The sequence below is a fragment of the Lissotriton helveticus genome, chromosome 6, assembly GCF_964261635.1.
Source record: "Lissotriton helveticus chromosome 6, aLisHel1.1, whole genome shotgun sequence".
Taxonomy (NCBI): Eukaryota; Metazoa; Chordata; class Amphibia; order Caudata; family Salamandridae; genus Lissotriton; species Lissotriton helveticus.
The window spans coordinates 772,924,273-772,951,674 of record NC_136067.1 but is presented as its reverse complement, the minus strand read 5'-3'; the positions used below and the strand labels follow the sequence as shown (position 1 = coordinate 772,951,674).

Sequence of the window (27,402 nt, the reverse complement as noted above, 5' to 3'; positions counted from 1 at the left end):
AACACCTGCACTACACTCCCGTTGACAAAGGGGAGGAATGCCTTCAGTGCTAGGCGAATCGCCCGTAGCTCCAACATGTTGATATGGAGCCGGGACTCCGCCGGAGACCAGATGCCTCTGATCTCCGCCTCTCCCAAGTGGCCACCCCAGCCCTGGAGGGACGCATCTGTCACAACCACGTGCTCCGGTTGGGGAAGGGAGAGGGATCTGCCTCTGACCCAATCGCGGTCCGTAAGCCACCACTGCAACTGTCTCGCAGTGCCCTCCGAGATCAGGACATGGTCGGATAGGTTGCCCTGATGCTGGGCCCACTGAAACTTCAGGTCCCACTGCAGAGCCCGCATCCGCCACCTGGCGTGATGCACCAGTAGGATGCAGGAGGCCATCAGCCCCAGAAGCCGCAGCGTCAACCTGACCGAAACCCGGGATAACGGCTGAAAGATGGGAATCAGAGCCTGAATATCCCGGACCCGCCGTTCCGGGGGATAAACCCGAAACTGCGCCGAGTCGAGAACCGCTCCGATGAAAAGGAGCTTTTGAGATGGACACAGGTGTGATTTCGGCACATTGATGGAAAACCCCAGCTCGTGCAGGAGGTCTGCCGTCATCTGAAGGTGGTGGACGACTGTCTGGGGCGAGCCCGCCTTCAACAACCAGTCGTCGAGGTAGGGGAAGACTGACACCCCTAACCGGCGCAGATGAGCTGCGACCACCGCCATCACTTTCGTGAACACCCGTGGGGCGCTGGTAAGGCCGAATGGGAGCACGATAAACTGAAAGTGCTCGTGGCCTACCGTGAACCGCAGGTAACGCGGGTGGGCCGGCAGGACGGGGATGTGAAAATACGCATCCTGCAAGTCCAACGCTACCATCCAGTCTTGTGGGTCTAGAGCAGCCAAGACCTGAGCCAAAGTCAACATCTTGAACTTCTCCTTCCGGAGGAAGCCGTTGACGTTCCGTAGGTCCAAGATAGGACGCAGGCCTCCTTTGTCCTTCTTGGGCACCAGAAAGTAGTGGGAGTAGCAACCACACCCTACTTCTGGCCCAGGAACGCGCTCGATGGCCCCCTTGGCCAAGAGGGCCGTAACTTCCTCTTGCAGAAGTGTCAAGTGGTCCCCCGACACACGGTGGTTCTGCGGTGGCATGGCTGGAGGAGTGGACTCGAAGGGGAGGGCGTAGCCCCTCCGAACGAGCTGCAGCACCCACCTGTCCGATGTTATCGTGCGCCAGCGGGAGTGGTGATGGCGAACCCTGCCACCCACTGGCGTCACGTGAGCCCGAAAGCTCGGACTAGGAAGGCTTGGATGCAGCAGCGGGGGGAGGCGTGGACTGACCTCGCCGCTGGCCTCTACCGCCACCACGGCGGAAACCACGGCCGCCACCGCGCTGGGGAGCATTCTGCGGCGCGTGGCTGGCAGCACGTGTGGGACCACCCCTCCCTTGGCCACGAAAGGGGCGAAACGAACCCGTCTGCTGGCGCTGGGCCGAAAGACCCAAGGACTTGGCCGTGACCCTGGAGTCCTTGAAGCGCTCCAGCGCGTGGTCCGCTTTGTCACCAAACAGGCGACTGCCATCAAATGGCATGTCCATGAGTGTATTTTGGACGTCTGGCGAGAAGTTGGCAGATCTCAGCCAAGCATGGCGACGAATCGCCACCGTCGTGGACATGGCCCGTCCCAGGGAGTCGGTCGTGTCCAGACCACAACGGATCGAGTACCGCGCCGCATCCCGACCTTCAACCAAGGCCCGGGTAAGCTTGTCCCGCACTTCCTGGGGGCATTGCGGCAAACACTCTTCGACCGTGTCCCACAGGGAGTGGGTGTAGCGGCCCAAGAGGCACGCGGTATTACAAGACCGCAGTCCAGCGCTCAAAGAGGAAAAGACCTTTTTACCAAACTGGTCATACCGCTTTGATTCCCGATCGGGCGGAGCCGAAGGAAATGCGGACTGCGAAGTGGAGGCCTGGATCACCAGACTCTCCGGGGAGGGATGGGTGGATAAAAAGGCAGGGTCGTCCGAGCATGGACGGTGACGCCTTGCCACATTCCGGTCAACCGGTGCACCGGAAGCGGGCCTGGACCAGGTGCCCAAAAGGACATCCGTCAGGGCCTCATTAAACGGCAGCAGAGGCTCCTGGGGGCATGACTGCGGTTTAAACACTTCGGTCAGAATGTTCGGTTTGACCTTCGCGACGGGGAGCTCAAGGTGTAAGGCCTTGGCAGCCCTCATCAGGACCACTGAATAGGCAGCACCTGCCTCAGACGCCACAGGGGACGGGGAGACAAACCCAGGGTTGGGCGACTCGTCCAGGCCACTGGCATCACCCAGATCACCTACCCAGTCCACATCATACTGGCAGGCACGGGATAAAGGGTCCTCAGACCCCTCACAACCCTCTCCATACTCATCCTCATCATACCCATATTCTGGGTCGACGATATAGACATCGGGGTCAACGGGCCCCATCGGCGTCGGATCCGGCGTCGGCCGACGCCGGTCCAACTCCGTGTCCGGAGTCGGGGAGGAAAGGGGGGTGGCGCCGCGCGGCGCCGGTGCCGGGGACCCGACGCCGGCCGGAGCCGACGGCGGAGTCGCCGCACCACGCGGAGGCGGTACCACGGGTTGGCCCAAAGGAACCGACGCCGGAGAGGCCGGGAGACCAGCCGGCGACGAACCTGAGGGACCCAGCGGCGCCGGGACCGGAGCCACCGGCGGCGTCGGGGCAGAAGCACCCGAACCGCTCGGGCCCCCAGACGGAACCGACGGCCCCGCAGGCGCCGAAGGCCCCGCCGGAGGAGACCTCGCCCTCATAGCAATGAGGAAGGCCTCGATCTCCTCACGCGACGCGCCTTCCCCAGGGACCGACGGGTATGGGGTAGACGGCGTCGGCGACCCACGCGGGCCCGCGGGGGTGGGATCACCCGAGCCCCCGGCCGCAGCACGCGGGCGTCGGGGGGGCGATGGCGACGCCCCGACTTCTTGTGCTTACCTGACGAACCCGAGGAATGGTGGCGACTCCCGGAGCGCCCATGGCGGCTCCGCGATCGTTCCCTCGACCGCTCCCTCGACCTCCGACCGGACCGGGACCGCTCTCGACGCGGGGCCGACACTCGGAGCTCGAGAAGCTTGCGGGACCGCTCCCGCCTAGCTTTTCCAGTCAAGGCCCGACAGTCGACGCAGGACTCCACGTCGTGGTCCGCGCCCAGACACCGGAGGCAGAGTCGATGGTGGTCGGTGACCGACATCATGCGGTCGCACTCGTCGCAGCTCTTAAACCCAGGCATCCTACCGGCACCGAGAAAGATTAAGTTTTTACAAACACTTGGTCAAAAGACCGGAGTACTGCTCTTCGGATCTGCGCTAACTGGCGCGGAAAAAAGAAGAACTGACGTCAGCGCGCGGAGGCGGCGTCTATATACCCCAGCGACGTCATCACGGCGCACGACGCCGACGACGCGGAGCCGCAGGGGACGCCTGCAGACGACGCCTACCGACGCGCAGGGGTACTGCTACGCAAAAGTTTCCGGATCCAGACTGACGCCTGGGGATATTCTAAGGTAAGGAATCTAATACTAACCTGTTTCTTTCAGATATCTGGGTTTGATTGGGTAGACACTTGGAGGTATAAACACGGGGCGCATAGGGAATACACATCCTTCTCTGCGGCACGCGATTCCTTCTCTAGATTAGACTACATTTTTCTTCCAAGGGCGCTGGCTTATAGGGTGCTGTCGGCAGAGATTCTGCCGCGGGCGCTTTCTGACCATTCGCCGGTAGCGGTAACACTTAATGCAGTCCCGGCCAGGCAGCCATTTCGGTGGCGAATGTCGGCCTGGCATTTGATGCAGGATGATTACAGGGCGCACATGACTGTTGAAATCGACCGGTACCTGACCACTAATATGGGCTCGGTGGACTCCCCATCTGTCCTCTGGAAGGCCATGAAGTCGACGCTGAGAGGCGTGGATATTTCCTGGTGCGCGGCGGCCCAGAGGGAGAAACGGAAAAAGCTGGTGCGGCGCGAGGCGGAACTGGAGGTCTTGGAGCGCAGGAGTCGGGAGGAGGAGGGGGGCCCCGCCAGACGACAACTAGTTCTGGCGCAACAGCAATATGCCACAGTCCTCACGGACGAGGCGAGGCAGGCCTGGCTGACCACCCGTAGTCGGATCTACCAGTGGGGCGACAAATCCTGTAAGATGCTACACCGCCTATGTCAGGGCATCATGCATGCTCAGCCACTACCCCGGATTGCGACCCCTGAGGGGGAACTCATACTAAATTCCACTGCGATAGCAGAGAGCTTCGCCGGATACTATGAAGGGCTGTATGCGCCCCGGGAGTGCCTGGAGGCCGACACTGTTCAGCGTTTCATAGATGATCTCCCCCCGAGAGCCGTCTCGGATGAAGTGTGGGAACTCTTAGATCGGCCCCTTTCGGACGAGGAGCTGGGAGCAGCTCTGGGTGAATTAAATCCGGGTAAGGCGTCGGGCCCCAATGGGTTTCCAAGCGAATTCTATCACCGCTTTTTGGTCCAGCTGGGCCCACATCTCCTGCCGGTGGTAGAGGAGGCGTGCGAGAGTGGGGCGCTTCCACCGGATTGGCCGCATGCTGAGGTTGTGTTTTTTTTTAAGCCCGGACGTCCCCCGGAGAGTCACGCGTCATACCGCCCGATCTCTTTGCTGAATACGGAGGCGAAGATCCTGGCGAAGGCCTTGGCCACCAGGCTCAAACCGTACATCACGGACCTGGTCCACCCGGACCAGGCGGGATTCATGCCACGGAGGGCTACCCGACACAACATCAGAAGGGCCCAGGTCGCGTTATCTGCTGGGGGTGCCTTGGGGAACCGGCGGCGCTGTTCCTGGCGGACATGGACAGGGCCTTTGACTCCTTGAGCTGGACGTATTTGTTCGCCCTGTTGCGGCGCCTCAACCTTGGCCCGTGATTCCTGATGTACGTCCAGTTGCTGTACACCGACCTTACTGCGTCGGTGCGGGTTGGAGGGGCGGTCTCCCGTTCGTTCCCGGTTTTGCGAGGGACGCGGCAGGGGAACCTCTTGCGGCGTGGGTACGCATTGACGCCCAACTTAAAGGATTTCGGTGGTCTGCGGATCACTTGGATACAATTTCATTATACGCAAATGACGTATTGTTTTTCCTTACTGACCTGGCCCGTGACTCTTGCGTATACTACAAATATTTGGCGAAACCTCCGGCCTATACATGAACACGGGCAAATCCACGTTATGGTTATTGGTCGGCAAGCGGGATGTGGGCGACTGGCCACCGGGCCTGCAGCTGGCCACGGACGGAGTGAAGTATCTTGGAGTCTATTTATCGGAGGACGCGGCGGTGGCCCGCTATCGCAACATTGCCCCGGTATGGGATCGCACACGCGAGGATTTGAAAGTGTGGACGAGGATGCCGTTGTCTATACAGGGCAGATCTGCCATCTTTAAGATGGTGGCGCTGCCTCGACTGGTGTACCAGCTGCAGAACCACCCACACGTGATCCCGCCTCACTGGTTCCGACAGTTTAATTCAGCATTGAGTGGCTTCCTGTGGGAGGGGGGCGTTGCGCGAGTGGCCCTGAGGACATGCTTCCTATCGACATACACTGGGGGGACTAGCCACGTCTGATGTACTCTCTTACTATCAGGCGGCGCATCTTCTGGTGCTGAATGACTGGTGGTGTAGGGATAGGGGAGATCCGGCCTATGCCGTGGAGAGGACACTGATGGGCACGGCATTTCTACACACACTGCTGTACTCGGCGCCACTTCGGAGATCTCTTCCCGCAGCCATGCAGGTGGTCTTTCATGTGTGGAGGCAGGCACTAATGAATGGGGTGGTGGAATGTACTCACCCAGGAGACCCCCTTATGGAGTAATGGTCGGTTGCCCCAGTTAAATGCGCTGAGGGGCTTCCGGGAGTGGGATGCGATAGGCATCTCTACCTTGGGGGATGTTCTGTCAGGGTGCGATCTTAAATCATTTGCTGATCTACAGGAGGAGTTTGGGATGCCTCGCACCCAGTTCTTCAGATATCTCCAGTTTTTGCCACGCTTTAATGCCTTATCTGGTGGGCCTGGAGCAGCTCCCTGAGTTCAGCCCCTTAGAGGCCAAAATATTTATGGGAGAACTGCCGGACAGGAAATTGTCGCGCATATACCAGACGCTGGTGCGCCATTGCGCATCGGACCTACTAGGTCTTAGGACTACTTGGGAGCAGGACGTTGGTGAATTGGACGAGGAAGATTGGGTGGAGACTCTGGAGAGTCCTAGGGGGGCGGGGATCTCCACTCGTTTGCGCCTAATTCACTTCCGGTACTTACACCGCACATATTATACTCAACAGCGCTTGTGGAGGGCAGGTATGGTTGCGTCTCCCGATTGCCTTAGATGTCGATCGGAGGAGGGCACCCTGCTGCACACGGTCTGGAAATGCCCGGTGCTGCGAAGGTTTTGGGATGGGGTGCATCGTTGCTTGGCGGAGGTCCTGGCTTGGGAGATCCAGAGGGACCCTAAATTAGCTCTACTGCATGTTATGGCTGGGGTGGGGGCAACCGCTACAGGAGCCACTTGTTGCTACTGGGTCTTACGCTGGCGAAGCGCGACATCGCTAGAGCATGGAAGGCGCCCCGGGTCCCGTCACTTGCCGCCTGGAAGAACGGCCTGGACTTTTATATGGGGATGGAACAGCCTGTGTTTGTTGCCAGGGGATGCCCTCGAAAGCACTACAAGATCTGGAAGAGGGGGGCGGACTATCGGGGTTTGTACTTGGACCCGCCAAATGAAGAGGCCACCCTCCCAACTCTCTGATATGTTGGACTGTGAGTTGTCACTGTTGGTGTATGTTATATATGGCTAGTGATCTGTCTGGGTATTATGTGCTTGTGGGGCAGCGGCTGCGCAAGGGCTCTAAGGGGGGGCTTTAATGGGGGGGGTTTGAGTCTCCTCATTTCTGCTATTTCCTATTGGGGGTTGTTTTTGTTCATATTACACATTGTTGAAGATGACACTGATACATTGATGATGGCAGTAGACTCTGGATGGCAGAGCTTTGCAAACCATGTGTGTTTACCAATAAAATCTGTTTTAAAAAAAAAAACTTTCAGAGGAAGCACTGTATAGGTTCTCCTTCAGTACGAGGAAGTACTGCAAATAGTACCCTTCTCCTTTCTCTGTAGCCGGCACCGTGGCCAGCAGAAGACAGTAATTAGTAATTAGACGCATAGAGTTTAAGACTCTGTTTTGCGTTCAAAATTCTTATTACTGAGACCCCTACCATCCTTCAGCATCTTTTGACTCTGTACATCCCTTCACGCAGTCTGCGCTCTGCAGGTCAGAAACTAGCTCTTGTCCCACGTTTCCAAAAATGTAGATTGGGTGGTCGATCGTTTACAGTGCTGGCTTCTAAGCTCTGGAACGCGCTTCCTGTCCATATTCGATCTCTAGAAGATCTTTTTTCATTCAGGAAAGCAGTTAAAACCTATCTTTTCCCATTGCCCTATTAAAGCCAGCTCTTTTCCTAGTTGTTGTCTGTTGTGTTACTTTGTTTGATATAGCGCCGGGACGCCCCTTTGCTGGGGCAGCTGCGCGCTCAAAAAATTTGATTAACATAACATAACATAACATAACAGGCTTCTTGCAGCAGGTCAACATAATGGTCCTCTAATGAGGTGGGGGAACATATGTGGACAGGGGGGTGAAAGGCTAGGTATAGCCCCTTTGAATGATGTTAAAGACCCAAGGGTCAAATGTGATTAGTCTCCTGCTGGGGGAGGGGAGATATTGTTTCCTGTCCATATTGGCAAATGATGGGTCTGTGAGGGCAACGAAAGGACATCGGCAGCCTGTGTAGCAGTGGAAGATGAGGATAGATATCCCAACTGGTGCAAATGGCCTCAGCTGCTGCTACGATCTCTGTCCCTAAAGGACTTTGTTGCAGCACAGGTTGGGAAGGCTGGTGTTGTCTGTGGCCCTCTGGAATAAATCCTAAACCTCTTGTACTGGTGTTGCTTGATAGGAAACTAAAGTCCCAAGGATCATGATTTGGTTCAGCTGTCATTAAATTGTTCAGAGTGCTGAATAGGCCTTCTCCCAAAACAATCTGGAGCTGATAAAGGGCATGTCCATAAGGGATGCCCAGACATCCCAATAAGAGCCAGCTGACTGCAACCATGTGTGCCTTCTAAGCACTACAATGGTGCCAACAACTCTTCCCAAATAGTCTATGGAATTCAAATGAACACGCAAGATATACTTTGCTGCATTCTGGCAACCATGTATCATTTGAGTCATTGAGGCCATGTGGTAATAGGGGAAGGCAGGCAAGATTTTCCTGGCCATATCCCATAAAAATTGGGAGTGTATGCCTGAAGGCAACCCGTGATCAAGGACCTTAAGGTCAAACTGGCTGAAAATAAACATCTTTGTCTGAAGGCATCAATATGTTTTGAATCTCATCAAGCGGATTGGTTAGAAACCATTAGGAGTAGCACTAGTCGTAAAAACCTGCCCGAGCACAGCTGGCAGACAAAAATAATGGCAATTGGATCTGGTTGAAGGTTCTGAGTTGTACAAAGGGGGGGGGGGGGGGGGTGATGGACGGAGCATCTGAACCAATCAGACATTCACACCCAGTCAACAGATCTGGGTTTAATCCATCACCGTTCTTTAGCCCACTCTGCCACCCCAGTTCAGATATGGCCATATGCAAATCAGTCTGACCCTGTGCCTCATGGGAACAGTCCAGCCCGAACTGCCAAGCCATGCCTTCCCTGGACCGGAAACAAGCTTCCTAGGACCGGTTTCTGGCATTTCAGCCGTCTTCAGCCAGGCTTGCTTGAATCCAGTGGCAAAGTGAGCAAGGGACTCATGTCTGAGCATACCCTGCCAAACTTATGGCGGCCAAAAGCGGTACAAAAGGGGGTGGTGATGGACGGAGCATCTGAACCAATCAAACACTGGCCATGTCTGAACTGGGGTGGCTGGGTGAGCTAAAGAATGGTGATGGATTAAACCCAGATCAGTTGACTGGGGGTGAGTGTTTGATTAGCTCAAACGCTCCGTCCATCATCCCCTTTTGTATCGCTTTGTTCGCCCTAAGTTGGCAGGGTATGCTCAGACTTGAGTCCCTTCCTCACTTGGCCACTGGATTCAAGACTTGGCCACTGGATTCAAGATAGCCTGGCTGATGAGGATTATGAATCCGAAACCGCTCCCAGGATGCTTGTTTCCGGTCCAGGAAAGACATGGCTTGGCAGTTCGGGCTGGACTGTTCCCATGAGGCACAGGGTCAGACTGATTTGCATATAGCCATGTCTGAAATGGGGTGGCTGAGTGGGCTAAAGAATGGTGATGGATTAAACCCAGATCAGTTGACTGGGGTGAGTGTTTGATTAGCTCAAACGCTCCGTCCATCATCCCCTTGTGTATCGCTGAAGGTTCTGAGTTACCACGTGTGCCTTGGTTTCAACAGAAGAAACTGTAAATCAAGTAACCTCTGTTGCTATTTGTACAACTACTGTAAAATAAGCACTTTTTCCACTGGTGGTGAGTCAAGTTCGGTCTCTGGGATGTATCCGGCCACTGGAATGTTATAAATCCAGGTGTAGCCCACCATCTGTAAGGTGAGGGGGGGAGCAGGTTGTCCATCTCCTTATCAGTGTCTTGAGGAACATTTTGCATTACCTGAACTTAGTCAGTCAGATACAAATAAAGCCTCCAGCCTCTGATAGTACTGGTGTTGAGGCTTAGGTATAGAATTAGCGTTTGGTTGTGCCTTAGCATGTCAAAGGCCTGGTGTAAGCAGACGATCACTCAGGGTTGTATAACCAAGCCGGGATAGAGTCCTTGGCTGCTGCCAGAATAGCAGAAACTGGTGTGGACCATGGGGCTGGAGAGAAAGCATTAACCATTACAATACTGGACTAGGGCATGATGCCCTTGGATTCAGTCGGTGCCAAGGGAGGGCGTGCCAGTGGAAGTCCAACTGGAGCCCATGGCAGCTCCTTGTGGCCCAACTGCACGTCAGAGGGAGCCACAAGCATCTAAAAAAGCTACAGCCTGGGCTCTGTGAAGGCCACAGTTTGCTGTGGGGTTGGTGATGGCAGGGGAAGTTCAGGGTGTGTCTGGGCTAACGGCGGGACCAGATCAGATTTGGAAAGCACTTATAGGGTATGACCCATAGATTGCCGCCTTAAGAACCTCCACTGGCTCTCCATCCAGAAAAGATGCCAATTCAAGATATAGACACACGCCTACAAAGCACTCCACGACCTAGTACCAGCATACATCAACCATCGCCTGAACTACTACCAAACATCCAGAGACCTTCACTCCGCCTCCCTCGCACAGACACAACACATCCACAGAAGTCAAAGTGGAGGCCGCTCCTCCTACTTCACTGCTAAGTCATGGAACGGCCTTCCCCTCCACCTCTGGACAGCACCCTCACTGGCAGAATTCAGAAAGGGACTCAAGACCTGGAATCTCGACTGAGCCCAGCAATCTAGCGCCTGGCTACCCGCATGTGTCATTAGCAGCTCTTTACAAATTTGATAGTGTTCTCACCTGATTTTGAGTGGTTGGACAGTTATGTTTGGCAACGTAGAGTTTCGCCTCTGGCTCCTCGATCATTTTTAGGTGCATGAGGGGGCATTTATTACACAACTTCACATTCTGATCGGATCGGAACCCAAGCACTAAAGGCATGTCATGCTGGGGAGTGCTCGTCTCTGACACAAAGTTGGGAGTGAAGTTCTGGATCCACTTTAAGAATGCAGAAAACAAAACAGATGTTCACGGACTACGGTGAAAAAAATGTTTTGCCTATATTTCTTTGCTCCCTATGGACTATAAAGTGTCATGTATTACATGCACTATCCACACAATGCCTATGTAGGGTGTAGATAATTAACATGATATGATTTCACATTTAATGGCACTTTTATTAATGTGAAAAGAATGTAAAATACGTGCCAGTAGTCTTGCCTTGCTGTGCGCATACAGATACTTTTAAGGGGCAGCCAGAATGCCCCAAAACAATCTTCAGTTCATAGAATTAGGTAAAGTACATCTAAATTAATATAAATGTAAAAAACATTAAGGGGAAAGATGCAGGCAAAGTATTGTGTACTCCATGTCTCAATTTAGAGTGTGCTTATGAGTGCACTATTTCTTCCTGCTTCTCCTATATATTTACAGACACTTGCATCTCTCTAAATACTCGAAAGAGGATCTTTGAGTCAACTATTTCCATTACCATCAACAGTTCATTTATTACCCAGACACCAGTTCTGAAGTAGGTCTTAACTTGGTTGTTTGTCCTTCGCAATAGCTCTCTTTGATATCATATACTGTACCCCTGGATCTGGGCAGCTCATTTGTCCAAAAACAAGGAGCAGTATTTTTCATTGCACCCAGTCCCTAATCTTACTTCCAGTACAACACACAGTCCTAAATTACTTCTTTGTTAAGAGGAGAGTGTAAATGAGTACAGTGAGAAGAATCGCCTCTTGGCATCTGACAGAGTTATAGGTGTGGAATGAGTGCTTGTCAAGGATGCCCACGAGGGCCCAGGAGACTAAAGTCCTTCAAAGAAGTGGTGGACACTTCACAAATTCTCCATTTGTGTGTGAGGGTGGGTGCCAGGGTGGAATCTTGCACTATATGTTTATTCCATCCCTAACCTCTCCAAAGAGACTTTCAATAGTGCATTGCTGTGATAAATGTGATGCTACCTAAGAAATAGCACGTACTTAAAGAGAAAAATAGACCATGTGTAAGAAACTCTGTAAACAGACATTCTTGTTCGTGCCTTACGAGTAAAAACATAGCAACTACCAAAAATACTGAAAGTACACAGACTTCATGCCTTAGAGTAAAAAGTAAAGAGACTGACCTGGACTGCTGTTTTGAGACAACTGTTGAGATGCAATAAACATGTTTGCAGATGACTCCAGGAACTGCAAAAGTAAGAAAACAATTATCTTCAGCAAACATCTTTCTGGTGATACTCTATTTACCTACAGATTCCTAACCATCAGACTCACCTCCAGGCACAAACTGGACCTGGAAAAGTTAAACCAGCTCTCCTGCACAAGATGGCTTTATGAGTCTCAATCTGGTGCTTCCTCCAGATGAGACATGAAGGGGGTGTCTATGGTACCACCTGGTTCTCTGACCTTTGTTTTTTCCACCCACTACATTGGTGTTGGAGACGAGCATAAGGTGAATTCAATGCACAGAAGTAAGAGCCAGAGTACTAACCTATTTTGAGATTGCAAACACTGCAATTGTCATATTGTAGTGTTCATGATTGCAAAATAGAAATTTCTTATATACAAAAACCATTTTAAAAGTCAGTCAACTTTTACAAACTCCCAGGAAATTTTCTGTTTTTTTCAGTTTGTAACTTGGAAGGGGCATGTTGTGGGTGTGAGAAGTTGGCCTGATATATGATGCTCACTAGTTCTAGTGATCACCTTGTATCAGTCCAAACAACCCTTATGGTGATTGGTTGTAAGCCAACCTTATAGACCAGCTATCCTAATGGTAGCATGGACAGATCAGTCTTAGGCTAAACTCTTTTGGCATGTGAAGCCAGCTGTTTTACCACATATAACCCCTTGAATATCAGATGAAAGGACCCCACACAGGTTGTTATAAAAATAAACAATATATTTATTACTAACAAAACACCTCTGAACTCTTTATGAGATCAGAGGGCTAAGCACATGACAAGACACTTAAGAAAAATACAGTAAGTCGCACAAATTCCAATGGTGCCCTAGGGGCACGACAAACCATATACTAAGTAAATGGTATAAGGAAATCGATAGAGGAAATTAAGATGCCCAGAGGCTGTAGGATCGCTGGGACTACACTACCCTAACCTTAGGTAAGTAGCAGGAGGCCCACGGGACGCGTGTGCAGAGTGTGAACTCACACGCGAGATGCGTAACAAAGTCAATGGGCAGAACAAATTACGAAAAGGTAAGTAAAAGACAGTTCCGACTAGTTACGACTAAAACGACAGGATACCTGGATACTAGGAGAGTCAATCTACCCTTGAGCACCGAAATGCTCTTGTTACCTCACCCACGGGCTGCGGGTGCATAGGTGTGAAAGTGTGTCGGGTTTCCGCGTCGAAGTCAATGGAGCCTTGAAGAAAGATGCTGCAGGCGACCAGGAGGAAGATGTCCGGAGCGATCCAAGGGTGGATCGAGGAAGAAGAGGACCTGAAAGCAGAGGGGACAGTGTTCAAAGTCACTAGCCAGTGACCGGTGTGGAACCAGGAAGGAACCAGATGCTGTTGTCGCGATCAGGTGAAGAGTGGACGCTTGACTCTGCAGCCACGTGGACCAGGAGGTCTCTTCGACTACCAGGATGGAGGCACGAGCTGTCCCACTCAGGCTCTCGCTGTCGAATCCGGATTTGGAGTCAACAGGCCTTGGCAAAGGCAACCCACGCGGTGAGTGGAAACGGCGTCTGGTGCGGACCAGGAGGGTCCGGGGTGCTCCTCTTTTGGAAGGGAGCAAGGGCCAGTCTGGAGCAACCAGACCAGCGGTGTGGATTTCGTGGATCGTCGTCTAGGAGGCCACTAGCCAGCCTGCAAGTGAGCAGACAACGCGTCGAGCAGCAATCAAGCAAAAGGGCCCCACGCAGATCTCTTGGATGCTGGAGAGCTGGTCTTCTGTGCAGGAGCTGCTCAGGGCTGGGGCTTCTCAATCCCCAAAGCACTTACTCGAGGATGTCTCTGAAGTCGTGCTGGAAGCAAAGCGCAGTTTCTCCAAGATGGCCGGTCCCATGTGTCTCGTCGCGCCCACGGGTCTCAGCTGTGCTGCAGATGTGGGTAGAGGTCGGAGAGGTCTGGGAGTCCGGGGGTCTCGTTGAGCTCTGAAGTCTGGTTCCGGCAGGAAGGACGACAAAGTTAACCGCTAAGACGCTTGATGGTGCCTGCAGTTGCAGGGTGGACATTCCTTGCCCACAAGGGAAATTCTTCAGTCTTCTGGGGAGCAGAACGTCGAAGTCCAGAGTTTCTTCTTGTAAAGTTGTTCAGGATAATCTAACTTGGAATGAGACCAGCTCCTACCTTTATCCTGCTAAAGGGGGCTGCACTAGTGACTAGGTCCCTCCCATGGGTGGGACCAGGAAGGGGGGTGGTTACACCTCCTATCCTTTGTCCGGTTTCGCACCAGAGCTGGGGCTGGAGTGCCCCAGCAACTGGTTTGAACTGGGGTATGCACAGGGACACCTTGTGTGCCCCAGGCATGTCTCATTCCTTTCAGCCCTCCCTACCTCAATACACAAAATCCTGTCTGGGGTGGTGCTAGCACCTCCCAAGGAAGGAAACCCTTTGTCCAGGCCTCCCTCGCTGGAAGGACTCCCAGCAGCAGGAGGTCAGACTTGTGTCTGTGGTGGCAGCATCCATTTTGTGATGCTGAGGCCCTTTTTAACTTTAACCGGGGTTCACAGTTACATACATGTCTTATCCCTCTAGAAGGGTGGAATGCTACCCCCGTCGCCAGAACTGGCGAGGGGGTAGTATTCCAAAGCGTATGACACCTTACACAACATGTTTTGATAATGCTATACCAAAGTTAGCAATAACCGCGAGGATTATAATGCACTTAAGAGTATATGGTATAGCGTTATCATGGAACAGCTATAAGGACATGGTTCCGCAAGCTGCAGACAGGCTCAGCTCATGCTAGAGCACCATCTCACATAATTCCAAACACTCTGCCTTCAGGATGGATAAGGCCTGCCATAGGAGTGACTGATAGGAGTATATGTGTCCATTTTGGGGTTAGATATAGGTATACTATATCTACAGCAAAGGGTGATTACACCACCTTGCCCCAGCTGTGTTAGCAGCCAGTTGTGTCAGTTTGGATGGCCAGCCAGGGGTGGCATAATACATGCTGCAGCCCCTGGGTACCTAAGGTACACTGTACAAGGGCTGATAAGGTGACCCAGCATCCAATTAGGTATGTACCTAAGGTACATGGAGTCCATTTTACAGAGTGAGCAATTAGCCTGGGACCCTAATTAGCAGGATCCCAGGCCAACTAAGTCGAAAACCAGCTAAACACTAGGCAAAAAAACTGGGTTAACCATAGTCAGGTATCCACCTTCCTACAGTGGGTGTCTCTTCTAAATTGCAAATTTGTACAATAGGTACCAATTGTAGGTACCCGGCATATCAATTGTAAACCACTGAAAAGTTACCAACTCCCAAGTTCGTCTGGGATGCAACTGCTGCTCCCCGAATGCGAAGGCCTGTACAGCGCACGCCACAGAAACAGTGTGGACCAACAGTCACACGGCCTCTGCCTGAACCGCCCACACAAAAGGAAGCGTACCCCAAGGGAGTAGCCAGATAAATTAAATGACCACCACTTTGAACCACATGACAGTAAACATGCAAACAAACTGAGAGACCCATGCCATTTCTTTGCAGGTCTTTGAGAATTATTCCGCCCTCTACAGAGCAGAAAATAGTGAAACATGATGCTTTTGAAGCACAATTTTAAAATAATTTGGCCAAACAGCTGCATGTTTACCAGTCTTTCTTTCTTTCTTTCTTCCCTGTCACCCTACAATTACGATATTCTTTGTTCTATTGTCCTTCTTTCAATTTTTTTTAGAAATTCATTTATTCATTGCATTTTTGGAGGTGAGACTTTGGGAGGTTTATTGTAAACCCTAAGTCGTGAAGTAGTTGGATTGTGATGTGTGTGTGATTTACACACTGAGTATGTGACTTGGCTTTTATGAGCCAGACGTCCAAGTATGGGAAGAGGTGAATTTGCTGTCTTCTTAAGTGGGCTGCTACCACTGCTAGACATTTTGTGAAGACTGGGTGCTGTGGTGACTCCGAATGGGAGAACCTTGAACTGGTAATGCTGACCGTCCACTACAAATCGAAGATATTTCTTGTGAGCAGGGTGAATGGGAATGTGGAAGTAGGTGCCCTTGAGATCTAAGGTGGCAAGGAAATCGCCTTGTTTGATTAGAGGAAGCACCCGTTGAAGTGTGACCATATGAAAATGATCTGATTGTATGTATAGGTTTAAAGGTCTGAGGTCCAAGATAGGCCTCAGGGTTCCATCTTTTTTTGAAATGAGAAAATACAGGGAGTAAAATCCTGAGTTTTAATGATGCAGGGGAACTGGTTCTATTGCATGTTTTTGTAGGAGGGAAAGCACCTCTTGTTTTAGAAGCGTTAAATGCTGTGTTGACATTGGACGCTGTTTGGGTGGTATGTTTAGGGAAGTTGAAGTGAGCTCCAGGAAATGACCGGATTAGTTGATTTGCCTCGCCCACCTGTCCGTGGTGATGGTGTTCCAGACAGGTAGGAACTGTAGCAACCTTCCCCCGACCGGAGTATAATGGTCCGGGGGGAGTGATGGGAAGTCATTGTTTGGAGGTGGAGGCAGTGCGAGTATTGGTAGTTTTGCTTCTACCTTTGCTGTTACTGCCACTGTAGCCTCTTCTGTAATAACCTCTGGTAGAGGAGGTCTGTGTGGAGTCTTATAGGAGGTGGAGGAGTTATCAGTGGTAAAGCCTCTAGAGGCACCCCTATAAGAGGAGCGACGAAAGGAACTTCTGGGAGCTTGCGATTGCAAAGCTCCCATTGATTTGGCAGTATCTGTGTCTTTTGTCATCTTCTCTAAAGTTGAATCTACAGTAGGCCCAAATAAATGTTCCTGGTTAAAGGGTTGTTTGAGTAAGGTAGTTTGAACCTCGGGTTTGAACCCTGAAATACTTAGCCAGGCATGTCTGCGCCAAAGAACACTGGTATTAATAGCTCGGGAGGCTGTGTCTGCAGCATCCAGCGCACATCGAATGGAGGTATTGTGTAGAAATCAATAAAGTCTGGTAGACAGCTCTTGTAGTTGTAGTTTATTCTTCAAGTTACATCTTGGTAAATTGCAATGTAAGTCTTAATATAAGCCCCACCAGGAGCAGCCTCCTGGCTGCTCAGCCCATCTTCTCCAACAGCTCCACCTTCAAGTACAAACATCAATAACATTCCAAATGACATCATATAGCTAGAGCATCAGGCAGAGAACCAGGGCCAGGGAGATACATTACATAAGAAGCAGATTACTACATATTGGTTATAAGTTTTCCTTCTTGGATGAGATTATTGGCCCTTGTTTTATATTGTTCTGGAAGGTGTTGTAGTAGGGTCTCTAGTTTGTCATAGTGCGCCCTATTGTACCTAGCCAGTAAGGCCTGTGTGTTGGCAATTCTCCATATGTTGGCTGCTTGGGACGCTGTTCTTTTACCAGATGCATCCAACAGTTTGGACTCCTTATCAGGAGGTGGAGCATCACCTGAGGTCTGGGAGTTAGCCCTTTTCCTGGCGTTGGAGACTACCAAGGAATCTAAGGGAACCTGTCGTTTAATGTAAACAGGGGCAGACTTTTATTTCTTTTCCACTGTGGGGTGTTTGATTACCCCTTTTAACATTGGGAGAATGGAAGTGGACCTTTGAGATGGTGCAAAAGTGTCCATGAGGAAATCTTCTTCTATAGGGTCTGTGTGCAAATTCACACTGTGGTATTCTGCAGCTCTGTGTATAAGCTGAGTGAAACCTATAGTGTCCTCTGGAGGGGATGGTCTAGATTGGTAGATATCATCTTGTGGTGTGTCAGGAACATCTGGTGTGCCATAATTGTCCCATGGGTCATTTGGGATATAAGGATGACTAGGTTCCCCTAAAGATTCATCATTCCCTTCCTACCCAGAGGTGTCCTCATCATCCTGAGGTGGAGGAGATTGTGAGGGTACTGGAGATGGGATGGGAGAGATATGGTGTTGAGAAGGAATCCTTAAAGGAGAAGTGGCAATGTCCTTTTTCTTTAAAGGGAGTGTAGCTGGTGCAGGTTTGTCCATTTTCCTTTTGTTGGATGGGCTAACTACAAGGTGACCTGTCTTTGGGTCTATTTCAAGAGTTTTTTGGGTTGGATCACGTAAAAAAATCTCCTCCTCTGAAGTATGTTGCTTCAGTGCCAATTTTTTTGGGTCCAAGTGTTTGTGTGGCACAAGTTTTGGAGTTGTATGCTCCTTAGGTTTGGAATCAGGAGATTTCTTGGGTTCCAATTGTTTAATTGGGGTCTTTGGAACCTGTTTCTTTGGTTCCGATGATTTTTTCGGATCCGAAGGTTCAGTGCCAGTGGTCTGCGGAACCAGCTATTTCCTTGGTTCCGATGATTTTTTCGGATCCGAATGTTCAGTGTCAGTGGATTTTGGTGCCGTATGCGCCAATGTGGAACCAGGCTTCGGTGCGGACGAAGACCGTGGTTTCTCTTTGGGTTTGTCTTTTGTTGTTGAGGGGGTTGGGGTTTTGGTACCGATGGTAGGCTGGCTCGATCCAGAGTGGCCTGAAGGCTTATGTGTTGACTTCTTTGCTGGGTCGGAAGGCGGAAGTTTTGTTCCGGTGTGCAACTAGGCCCAAAGGTGAAGGTGTTACCGAAGCGAAGCCTTTTTATGGATGGGTGGGGGGAAGGGGTCGATGTCCGTACTTACGACCCGCTGCCCTGGAGTGATGTCTTCGATGTCGGAGTCGTCTGATTCGGAGGCTCTAATGTAGCCCTCTTCGATGTGCTCCTGCTCTGGTACATTGATGCCTTCTTCGAAGATATCGTTCGGTATCGATGTTCATGATCGAGCCATGCTTCTTTGAGCCCGACGATCCCATATTGTCTTCGTTGAGCGGAACAAGGAACAAGCTGAACAGTCTTTGGCCTCGTGCTCTGGTGAAAGGCAGAGGTTACACACCTCATGAAGATCGGCGTGTGGAAACTTGGATCCACATTGAGGACACTTTTTGAAAGGAGTCCTTTCCATGAGCCAAAGGGCCTGATGGCGCATATAGGCCCTAAGGTCTGTGTCGCCGACCGGAACTGAAGAATTCAAGTTTGTAGAGATTTGCGCCGAATGGGAAAGGCGATCGAATACAACACCGAAGAAAGGGTAAAGGATTGCGCGTCGAAAGGTATAATGATACTGAACTGGAGTGCGCTGAACACATCGGAGCCCGATGGCGGAAAAAAACAATCTGAAGATGGAGTCGATGCCCATGCACACTATTGTCCAAAGGAGGAGTCACCTATCTTGTGACTGCCAAAGCCTTGTTCCAAGAAAATAACAAACTGCAAACATCCGGGCCCAACACCAGATGGCATAGTGTGTGATCTGCAGCTCATATGCCTCGAACATCTGTTTACAACAGGGGATTTAAATAAAGAGGGTTAGTCTGGCAGTCTTAAGAAGGCAGGCAAGGCCGAAAGGTACCCTTTAAGAGTGCTCAGAGCAGAGCCCTGCTGGGTAAGGGTCAAAATAGAGGGGGAGCAGAAAGAGGGTCAATAGACCTTTCTGTACAATATTTTATACATTTCTGCCACCAGTAGGTGTACACGGTCTTGGTAGAGGGACGCCTGGCTGCCAAAATGACATCACAGACTTTGGGAGGAAGGTTGAAAGCCATCAACTGCCACCTCTCCATCTCCACCCAAGAAGGCGTAGAGTTGACAAGTTCGGGTGGAGTACCCTCCCCTGCTGCTGCGATAGACGATCCTCCCAAATGGGCAGCCAGTGTGGAGGACGAAGCTCAGGAGACCAGACTCCCCATGCCCAGTCAGGAGTCACAAGAATGACTTGAGCCTGGTGGCTCCTGATCTTGAGCACTAGACAGGAGTGGTAGTGGCGGAAATGCGTACAGGAGGCCTAAGCGCTACTCGAGACAAAGCGCCGAGTGAGTGCCGCCTTGAAACTACAGCACGCACAACTGCTGACTTTAAGCGTTCAGTTTTAACCAAGCTCTCACAGCTTCTGAAAGACCTGGTGCCACATTAGATGGAGACGCCATTCGTGATCCGCTAGACATCGGCGGCTGAGTTTGTCCACCATGGCGTTCAGAGAACCTGCCAGGTGTTGAACCAACAGGGATATGCCCTGCTGTTCCAGCAATGTCCAGAGATCCATGGCCTCTTGACAAAGGGTCCTCAACTCCAACTCGCCCTATTTGTTGCTGTACTACATGGCGGTGGTGTTGTCTGCAATAGACTTCCCTTGATGGAGGGTAGAAAGGCTTTCAAAGCCAGTTGGATCGCACAGAGCTCAGGCAGGTTAATGTGGAATCTAGATTCCACTGGAGACCAGAGTACTCTGATCTCCACCTCTCCCAGATGACCACCTCAGCCCAGGAGTGACTCATCTGTCACTACTGTGAGATCTGGTTGTCGAAGGGTGAGGGGTCTGCCTCTGGCCCAATCTTGGTTCGTTACCCACCACTGCAGATCTTTCACAGTTCCCTCTGAGATCCTGACAATGTTGGAGAAATTCCTCATGATGCTGTGCCCATTGACACTTTAGGTCCCACTGCAGAGCCCACATATGCTATCTGGCATGCATCACTAGCAGGATGCAGGAGGTCATGATTCCCATCAACCTCAGAGTTAAGTGTCACCAAAATCCAGGATAGAGGCTGAAACATTGGTATCATATCCTGGACTCGCCGTTCGGGAGGATAAGCCTGAAACTGAACTGTGCCCAGAACAGCTCAGATGAAAGGGCGCCTCTGAGAGGGAGTAACGTGTGACTTTGGCACGTTAATAGTGAAAGCAGGAGGTTTGCCGTAGTCTGGAGGTAGGAGATAACTGCCCGGGACACCCCTCACCTTTAACAGCCGGTTATCAAGTTAAGGGAAGACTGGCACCCCTGATCTGCGCAGATGAGCTGTGACCACCATCACCATCACCATTACCATTACCTTGGTGAACACCAGAGGGGTGCTTATAAGGCACTGTGAACTGAAAGTGCTCGTGGGCCACTGTGAACCGCAAGTAACGTCTGTGGGCAAGCAGGACGGGGATAAGGAAATAAGCATCCTGAAAGTCCAGGCAACCATCCAGTCTCCTGGGTCGAGGGCAGAAAGGACCTTGGCCAAAGTGAACATTTTGAACTTCTCCTTCCGAAGGAAGAAGTTGAGGGTCCAAAGGTTTAGGTTAGGAAGCAGGCCTTTTTCCTTTTTGGGCACCAGAAAGCAGCAGTGATAACAGCCACGTCCTACTTCTAGCCCTTGGCCGAGAGGGCCGTAACTTCCTTGCGGAGAAGTGGCAAATGATCCTCCCACATATGGCCGTGGATGTGTGGTATGGAGGAAAGGGTAATCTGGAAGTGAAAGGAGTAGCTCCTTCGAACTATCTGCAGGACTCATTTGCCAGACGTGATGGACTGCCAGCGGAGGAGGTGATGGCGAATCCTGCCTCTGACTGGCCGATGATGGTCCTGAAACATCGGAATAGGAGGGTTTGGAGGAAATGGCACAGGGGGAAAGGGTGGACTGGTCTGCCCGCTGGCTCCCTAACCCATGGGGACGCTGGGTCCCACATAAGTGGCAACGCAGAGGCTGGACAGCTTGCATAACTCTGTGGCCGGGCTGGACACAAGGTGGCTGGGCACCCCTTCCATAGCCACAAAACAGACTGAGGGGGTAGATGGTAGCAGTTAGGCCCAAGGATTTGGCCGTAGCTCAAGATTCCTTGAAGTAATCAAGCACCCAGTCTGCCTTTTAGGCAAAAAGGCAAGTGCCGTTCTGCAGAACGCAAACACAAAAGAGAAAAAAAGAAATGACAATGTGGGCTGGGGTTTGTAGCCGATGGGGCACTGGTGTGGAGTTTGGCCGCAGAGCCTAGCAGCAAACCAACAGGCAGCGGGGGGTTGTCCTCCCGTAGGGGGTCGAGCGCAAACATATCGCAATAAGATATTAATTTAATTTAATTTTTTAAATACAAAGACTAATTACCTGAATTCCCCTCCCCCCAAAAAACCATTAAAGTGGAGTTAGACGTAAGGAAAACAGTGAGATGTTAAATTGCATTAAGAAAAACTTAAAAATACACTGAAAAAGCATCACTTAAAAAAAAAATACTGAAATTCCCCAGTTATACATAACTGACTTAAGTATAACTTGCACCACTGTAATGCTCTGCTTAAGACCTCACATATCACATCACTGATGACATCTGAAATCCTTGGTGGTGCAAGTTATTAGTATGGTAGTTACATACATCTAGCGAATATTTTTCAGTTTTCATGATAGAGAGAGAGAGAGAGACACACACACACACACACACACACACTCGATTGGTATCTACGTGGCAGGGTAGGACAACACATTTCACGTGATACCAGAACCTTGCTAATGAGCAGTGTGAGTAAGGCTGTGCTATTAGACAAAAAACGAACACCATCTCTCGGAGTGCCAGAATCTGCAAGTATATGTTTGCAGATATCTTCTTGATTTGGTACATGGCACGGGTGTGCCTGTGCACCCACTGTGGTCAAGTTACTTCTTAGAAAATTGCCATTGCAGCTGTGCATGCATACACACACTTGCAAAAAAATGAAACCGAGAGTAAAATGGTGGAGAGTGGTACTGTGCAGTCTATGAGACACAAAAAACAGATCTGATCACTTTTAACAGTACCATACCAAACTGCACTTATCAGTCCAGGCTCAGAAGCCTCTGTGGCTCTTGTGATACTTTGGGACTGACAGCAGTTTCTGGTCCACTTTGAAGTCTAGACATTTATGAATGAGGATTCAGCAGGAATTGTTGTCTTTTACTAGTTAAGTTAGCTCTCTGTCTGCTCAGTCAATAATTTGACAAATGATGATGCAGCTGTAAATGGTAACAAGAAAGAGGCCTTAGGAACTTCTAGAGAAGCCCAGTGAGGAGACAAACGATTTGGCTTTTTTGAAGGGTGTCTTTGGGGCCTTATAGCCTGCTAGTTAGTGCAGTTCCAATAGACTGAGATAACTTGAATGGTGAACAAAAAGAGGGCTCATTTAAGTAGTAATCTTTTCCATACCAATTTAAATCAAGTATAAAGTAGTATGAAGCATTATGCACAACTGTTCACTGCAACATGGTTCTAGGCAACCAATGCATGTTCGCTTACTGAAAAGAAGCATTGGATTTGTAGTAAAAAACACACATTCAATATTCAGTAGAATCCATCTTCTCTGTCTGCCCCAATTACAAGTTGCCAAACATACCTGCGCAATACGGGTTTTCTTCTGCTGGAATTTACAGAGCCTCAGGATCCTTGCGCCGGAGTGGTCACTGAATTGCTCATGAAAAGGGTGAAGTAACTGTACTGATTCGCCAAAGCTATGAAAAAAAGAAAAAGTATGCCGATATGTAATTTTCTTTAATACGAAAACTTGAAGGGATCAGGAACTACATAGAAACATTATGATACTGGAACTTAACACGAGCATTTGAGGGGCATTGAAAGGAGCACATTTCTTAATTTACATCCATTGTTTAATTTTCTATGCCAGTACAGTGAATGCTACAGTAAGTTGGAACAGAGAAAAACTCAAAATCATGTTCCTGGTAAGCTGCTAGAGTTATAAATTAACAAGTCCACTTCTAGGATTTGACAGTGCCTATGAATACAGTATGGTATGGTATAATTCATAAGAGGGGAAGAAAGAGAGAATTTTGTGAAATTAACTTGCAACATTTTTCTTACCAGTGTCGAATTAAACTTAATTGTTAGAAGGAAATTCAATGCTCCAGGTAGTTGCCAAAGTGTACCAAAGAGGTACCACACCTTAGGTGTGTGATACAATAACTTTAGTAAGCAAAAGAGTTTGGGGATTAGGGGTTGTTTGCCTCTCATGTCCAGGCGCCCATCCTACAGAGGTAAACTAGGCCAAGTGCACTCTTTCCGCACTTGGTTCTCGAGGTAGAGTTTCCCCCTCTCTTTTTGGGGGGGATGAGAAGATGGGGTGAGGGGCACAAATAGCGTCGGAAGAGTAAGGGACTGTGACATGAAAAGTAGTCAAAACGTTCGGTACAAAGTCACATTCGGTCTAGTCCTTAGCCTTGTCTGAAAAGAAGGTGGTGTAGGAGGGCTGGACTAACACCCTGAAGCTCACTCATGCAACAAACTGAGGTGATCACAATGAGATAGACTATCATCAGGGTCAGAAGACGTAGGGGACAGCTGCGTGACAGCTGTGTAACAGCTCAAAGGGGGTACACATAAGAAAAGTAAGGACTAAATTAAGGCCCCAATGAGGCATCACAAAAGGGTTCGGAGGAAACATATGGACCAAACCTTGAGAAAACGCATCACATCAAGTGATTTGAACGAAGACTGCTGGTCAAGTAAATGCAGAAAGGCAGCGAGGTAACTTTGAACAGTACTTGGGAGGCCAAGACAAAAACAGTAACACATCCAACAGTTTGGACTGAAATGGGTTTGTGTTATGGGTTCACCAGCCACAAACATGTCTCATGTCTTGCATAAATAGACTTTGTATAATAACGCCTGGCCACAAGGAGCAGTTCAGCTAGTTCGGGAGGTAGCGGTAATTCAGTCGACTGCTACCAATCAATACCCACACATGGAGGTGTAGATTGCGCTGGCCTAGGTGTAAAACCCTGCCCTGCCGATGCCAGAGGAAATCCTCCAGAAGTGACAGACTGATCAGAGGACAGATGCTCATACCCAGAAGTTCAGGGTTCCATACCTCCTGGCACAATCTGGAGCCAATAGGAAGGCATGGGACAGGTAATTCCATATCTGCATCAGAACTCATAGCAGGTTAGGTCGAATGGGGAAAGCCCTATAAGAGTCCCATGCTCCACTTTAGGTGCTGTCCGTTAATACCTGCACTAGCCTTCCCTTAATGGAGGGCAGAAAAGTCTTTAATTGCCACCTGGAGTTCCAGTAGGTTGATGTGGAGTCTGAATTCCGTCAGACTAAAGGCTTCTGATCTCCACCTCTCAAAGATGGCGTCCCCATCCAAGAAGTAAAATATCTGTCGCAACTGCCAGATCTGGTTGGTGAGGGGCATGCTGCTGACCAAATCGCGGTTCGTTCAACACCGCTGCAGATATTCTGGAATTCCCTCTGAAATCTGGACCTTGTCGGAGAGATTTCCCTGATGCTGCACCCACTGAAACTTCAGGTCCTACGTCCGAACCCGCATATGCCAGCCTGCATTTGTCACAAGCAGGAGGTCATGAGGCCCAGCAGCCTCAGTCAGTCCCACTGACATTCAGGAGGGAGGCTGAACCATCGGTATTATTGAACAAGTTAATTACCTTTGGTAAAGATATATCTGTAAGAAACATTAGTTAGTTAGATTCCTAACCTTAGAATATCCCCAGGCGCCCGACTGGATCTGGAAAGTTTTCATCAGCAGTACCCCTGCACGTCGGTAGGCATTGTCTGTTTGGTCCGCGTCCGTCGTCGGCGTCTTGATTGACGGGATGACGTCGGAGTACTTAGACGCCGCCCTCGCGTACTGTGCCAGTTCTGTACATAGCTTTCCGCGCCAGGAACGCAGAGCCATGCAAGAAACCGACACTGGTGCCATGAAACTAGGGCCCTCAAAGGGAGATACCTTAACCCTAGATATCGGTTCGCAGAACGGGGAGGATGGGTGGGGCATCTAACTAACTAATGTTTCTTACAGATATATTGTTACCGAAGGTAACTTGTTCATCTGAAAGAAACACGTTTGTTAGATTCCTTACCTTAGAATAGATACCCCAGCAATACCAACCCCGGTGGTGGGCCTGCGAACCAAGATCACACCACGAAGTCCTGGAGGAAGGAACGGCCAAAAATGCCATCGCTCTGGACCGGACTGTCCAGGCAGTAGTGCTTGGTAAACATGTGCAGCGAAGCCCACGTAGCTGCCTGACATATGTCCTGCAAGGGGACTCCCTGACCCAGGGCAGTAGTAGCCGCCGTGGCCCGAGTGGAATGGGCGCGCAGCTCCACAGGAGGCTCCTTTTTAGCCAAGGAGAAACAGACCTTGATGCAGAAAACGACCCACCGAGAGATGGTCTGCTTGTGCACCGCCCGTCCCTTCTTAGCGCCCACGTAGCCAACAAAGAGTTGGTCGTCCACCCGGAACTTATGTGTGCTGTTGAGGTAAAAGGAAAGCGCACGTTTTGGGTCCAGACGGTGGAGCCTCTCTTCCTCTTTCGAGGGATGCGGAGGCGGAAAGAAGGTGGGCAAGGTGATGGACTGCCCAATATGAAAGGCTGTAACCCCTTGGGCAGGAAAGAAGGACGAGTGCTCAGAACAACTTTGTTCGGATGGACAGAGAGGAAAGGAGGTTTAGAAGATGGAGCCCGGAGCTCACTCCTGGCAGAGGTGATGGCAACCAGGAATGCAGTTTTAAGAGTCAGAAGACGTAGAGGACAGTTATGAAGTGGCTCAAAGGGAGCGCACATCGGATAAGTCAGTACAAGGTTCAAGTCCCACTGAGGCATCATGAAAGGGACAGGAGGAAACCTGTGCGTGATGCCTTTCAAGAACCTGTTTACAACAGGGGACTTGAAAAGAGAAGGCTGATCAGGAAGCCTCAAGAAGGCTGAAATGGCCGAGAGATGGCCTTTGACAGTGCCCAGAGCAGAGCCCTGCTGGGCAAGAGAAAAAAGAAAGAGGAGAACCTCTGAAAGAGGAGCAGAGAGTGGATCAACAGCCTTTGCTGTGCACCATGCCACAAACTTATTCCACCTGCAGGTGTATACCGTTTTTGTGGAGGGACGCCAGGCTGCCAGAATGACATCACAGACTTCAGGAGGCAAGTCAAATGGCCTCAACTGTCGCCACTCAATCTCCACGCAGGTAGGTGGAGACTGGACAGGTTCGGGTGGAGGACCGTCCCCTGCTGCTGCGACAGAAGGTCCTTCTGAAGAGGCAGATGAATCGGAGGATCGACATACATACTGAGTGGCTCGGGATACCAGTACCTTCGTGCCAAATCCAGAGCCACAAGGATGACTTGGGTCCGGTCACGCCTGATCTTCTCAGCACTCTGGGCAGAAGTGGTATAGGTGGAAAGGCGTACAACAGAACGCAGCTCCACCCGCGACGAAAAGTGTCTCTGAGCGAGTGCCGCCTTGGAAATTACAACGCGCAGAACTGATGACATTGCACGTTCTCTTCGGTGGCGAATAGATCCAACCAAGGCTCTCCCCACTCCTGAAAGAGACCTTGCGCCACGTCCGAGTTCAGACACCATTCATGATCCATCAAGCACCGGCTGCTGAGTTCGTCCGCCTTGGCGTTCAGGGAACTTGCCAGGTGTTGAACCGTGTTCCAGCCATGTCCATAGGCGCAGTGCCTCCTGACAAAGGGTCCCCACCCCGCCTGGTTTGTTGCAAAACCACATGGCGGTGGTGTTGTCTGTGAACACCTGCACTACACCTCCCTGGACAGAGGGAAGGAATGCCTTCAGTGCAAGCCGGATCGCCCGCAGCTCCAGAAGGTTGATTGGGTGCCGGGACTCCGCCGGAGACCAGTGGCCTCTGATCTCCCTCTCCCCCATGTGCCCCCCTC

General features: G+C 50.7%; 1 protein-coding gene across 1 annotated transcript in view; it reads right to left on the bottom strand.

Moving 5' to 3' along the window:
* The window catches only part of MDN1 (midasin AAA ATPase 1), a 2,221,312-nt gene that overhangs the window by 20,863 nt on the left and 2,173,047 nt on the right, over positions 1-27,402 (bottom strand). Inside the window, exons 99-100 of the mRNA XM_078648266.1 lie at positions 23,084-23,198; positions 11,907-11,970 (exon numbers count right to left, since the gene is read on the bottom strand). Coding sequence (XP_078504392.1) covers positions 11,907-11,970; positions 23,084-23,198 — 179 coding nt within the window. The remainder of the gene's footprint in view (positions 1-11,906; positions 11,971-23,083; positions 23,199-27,402) is intronic.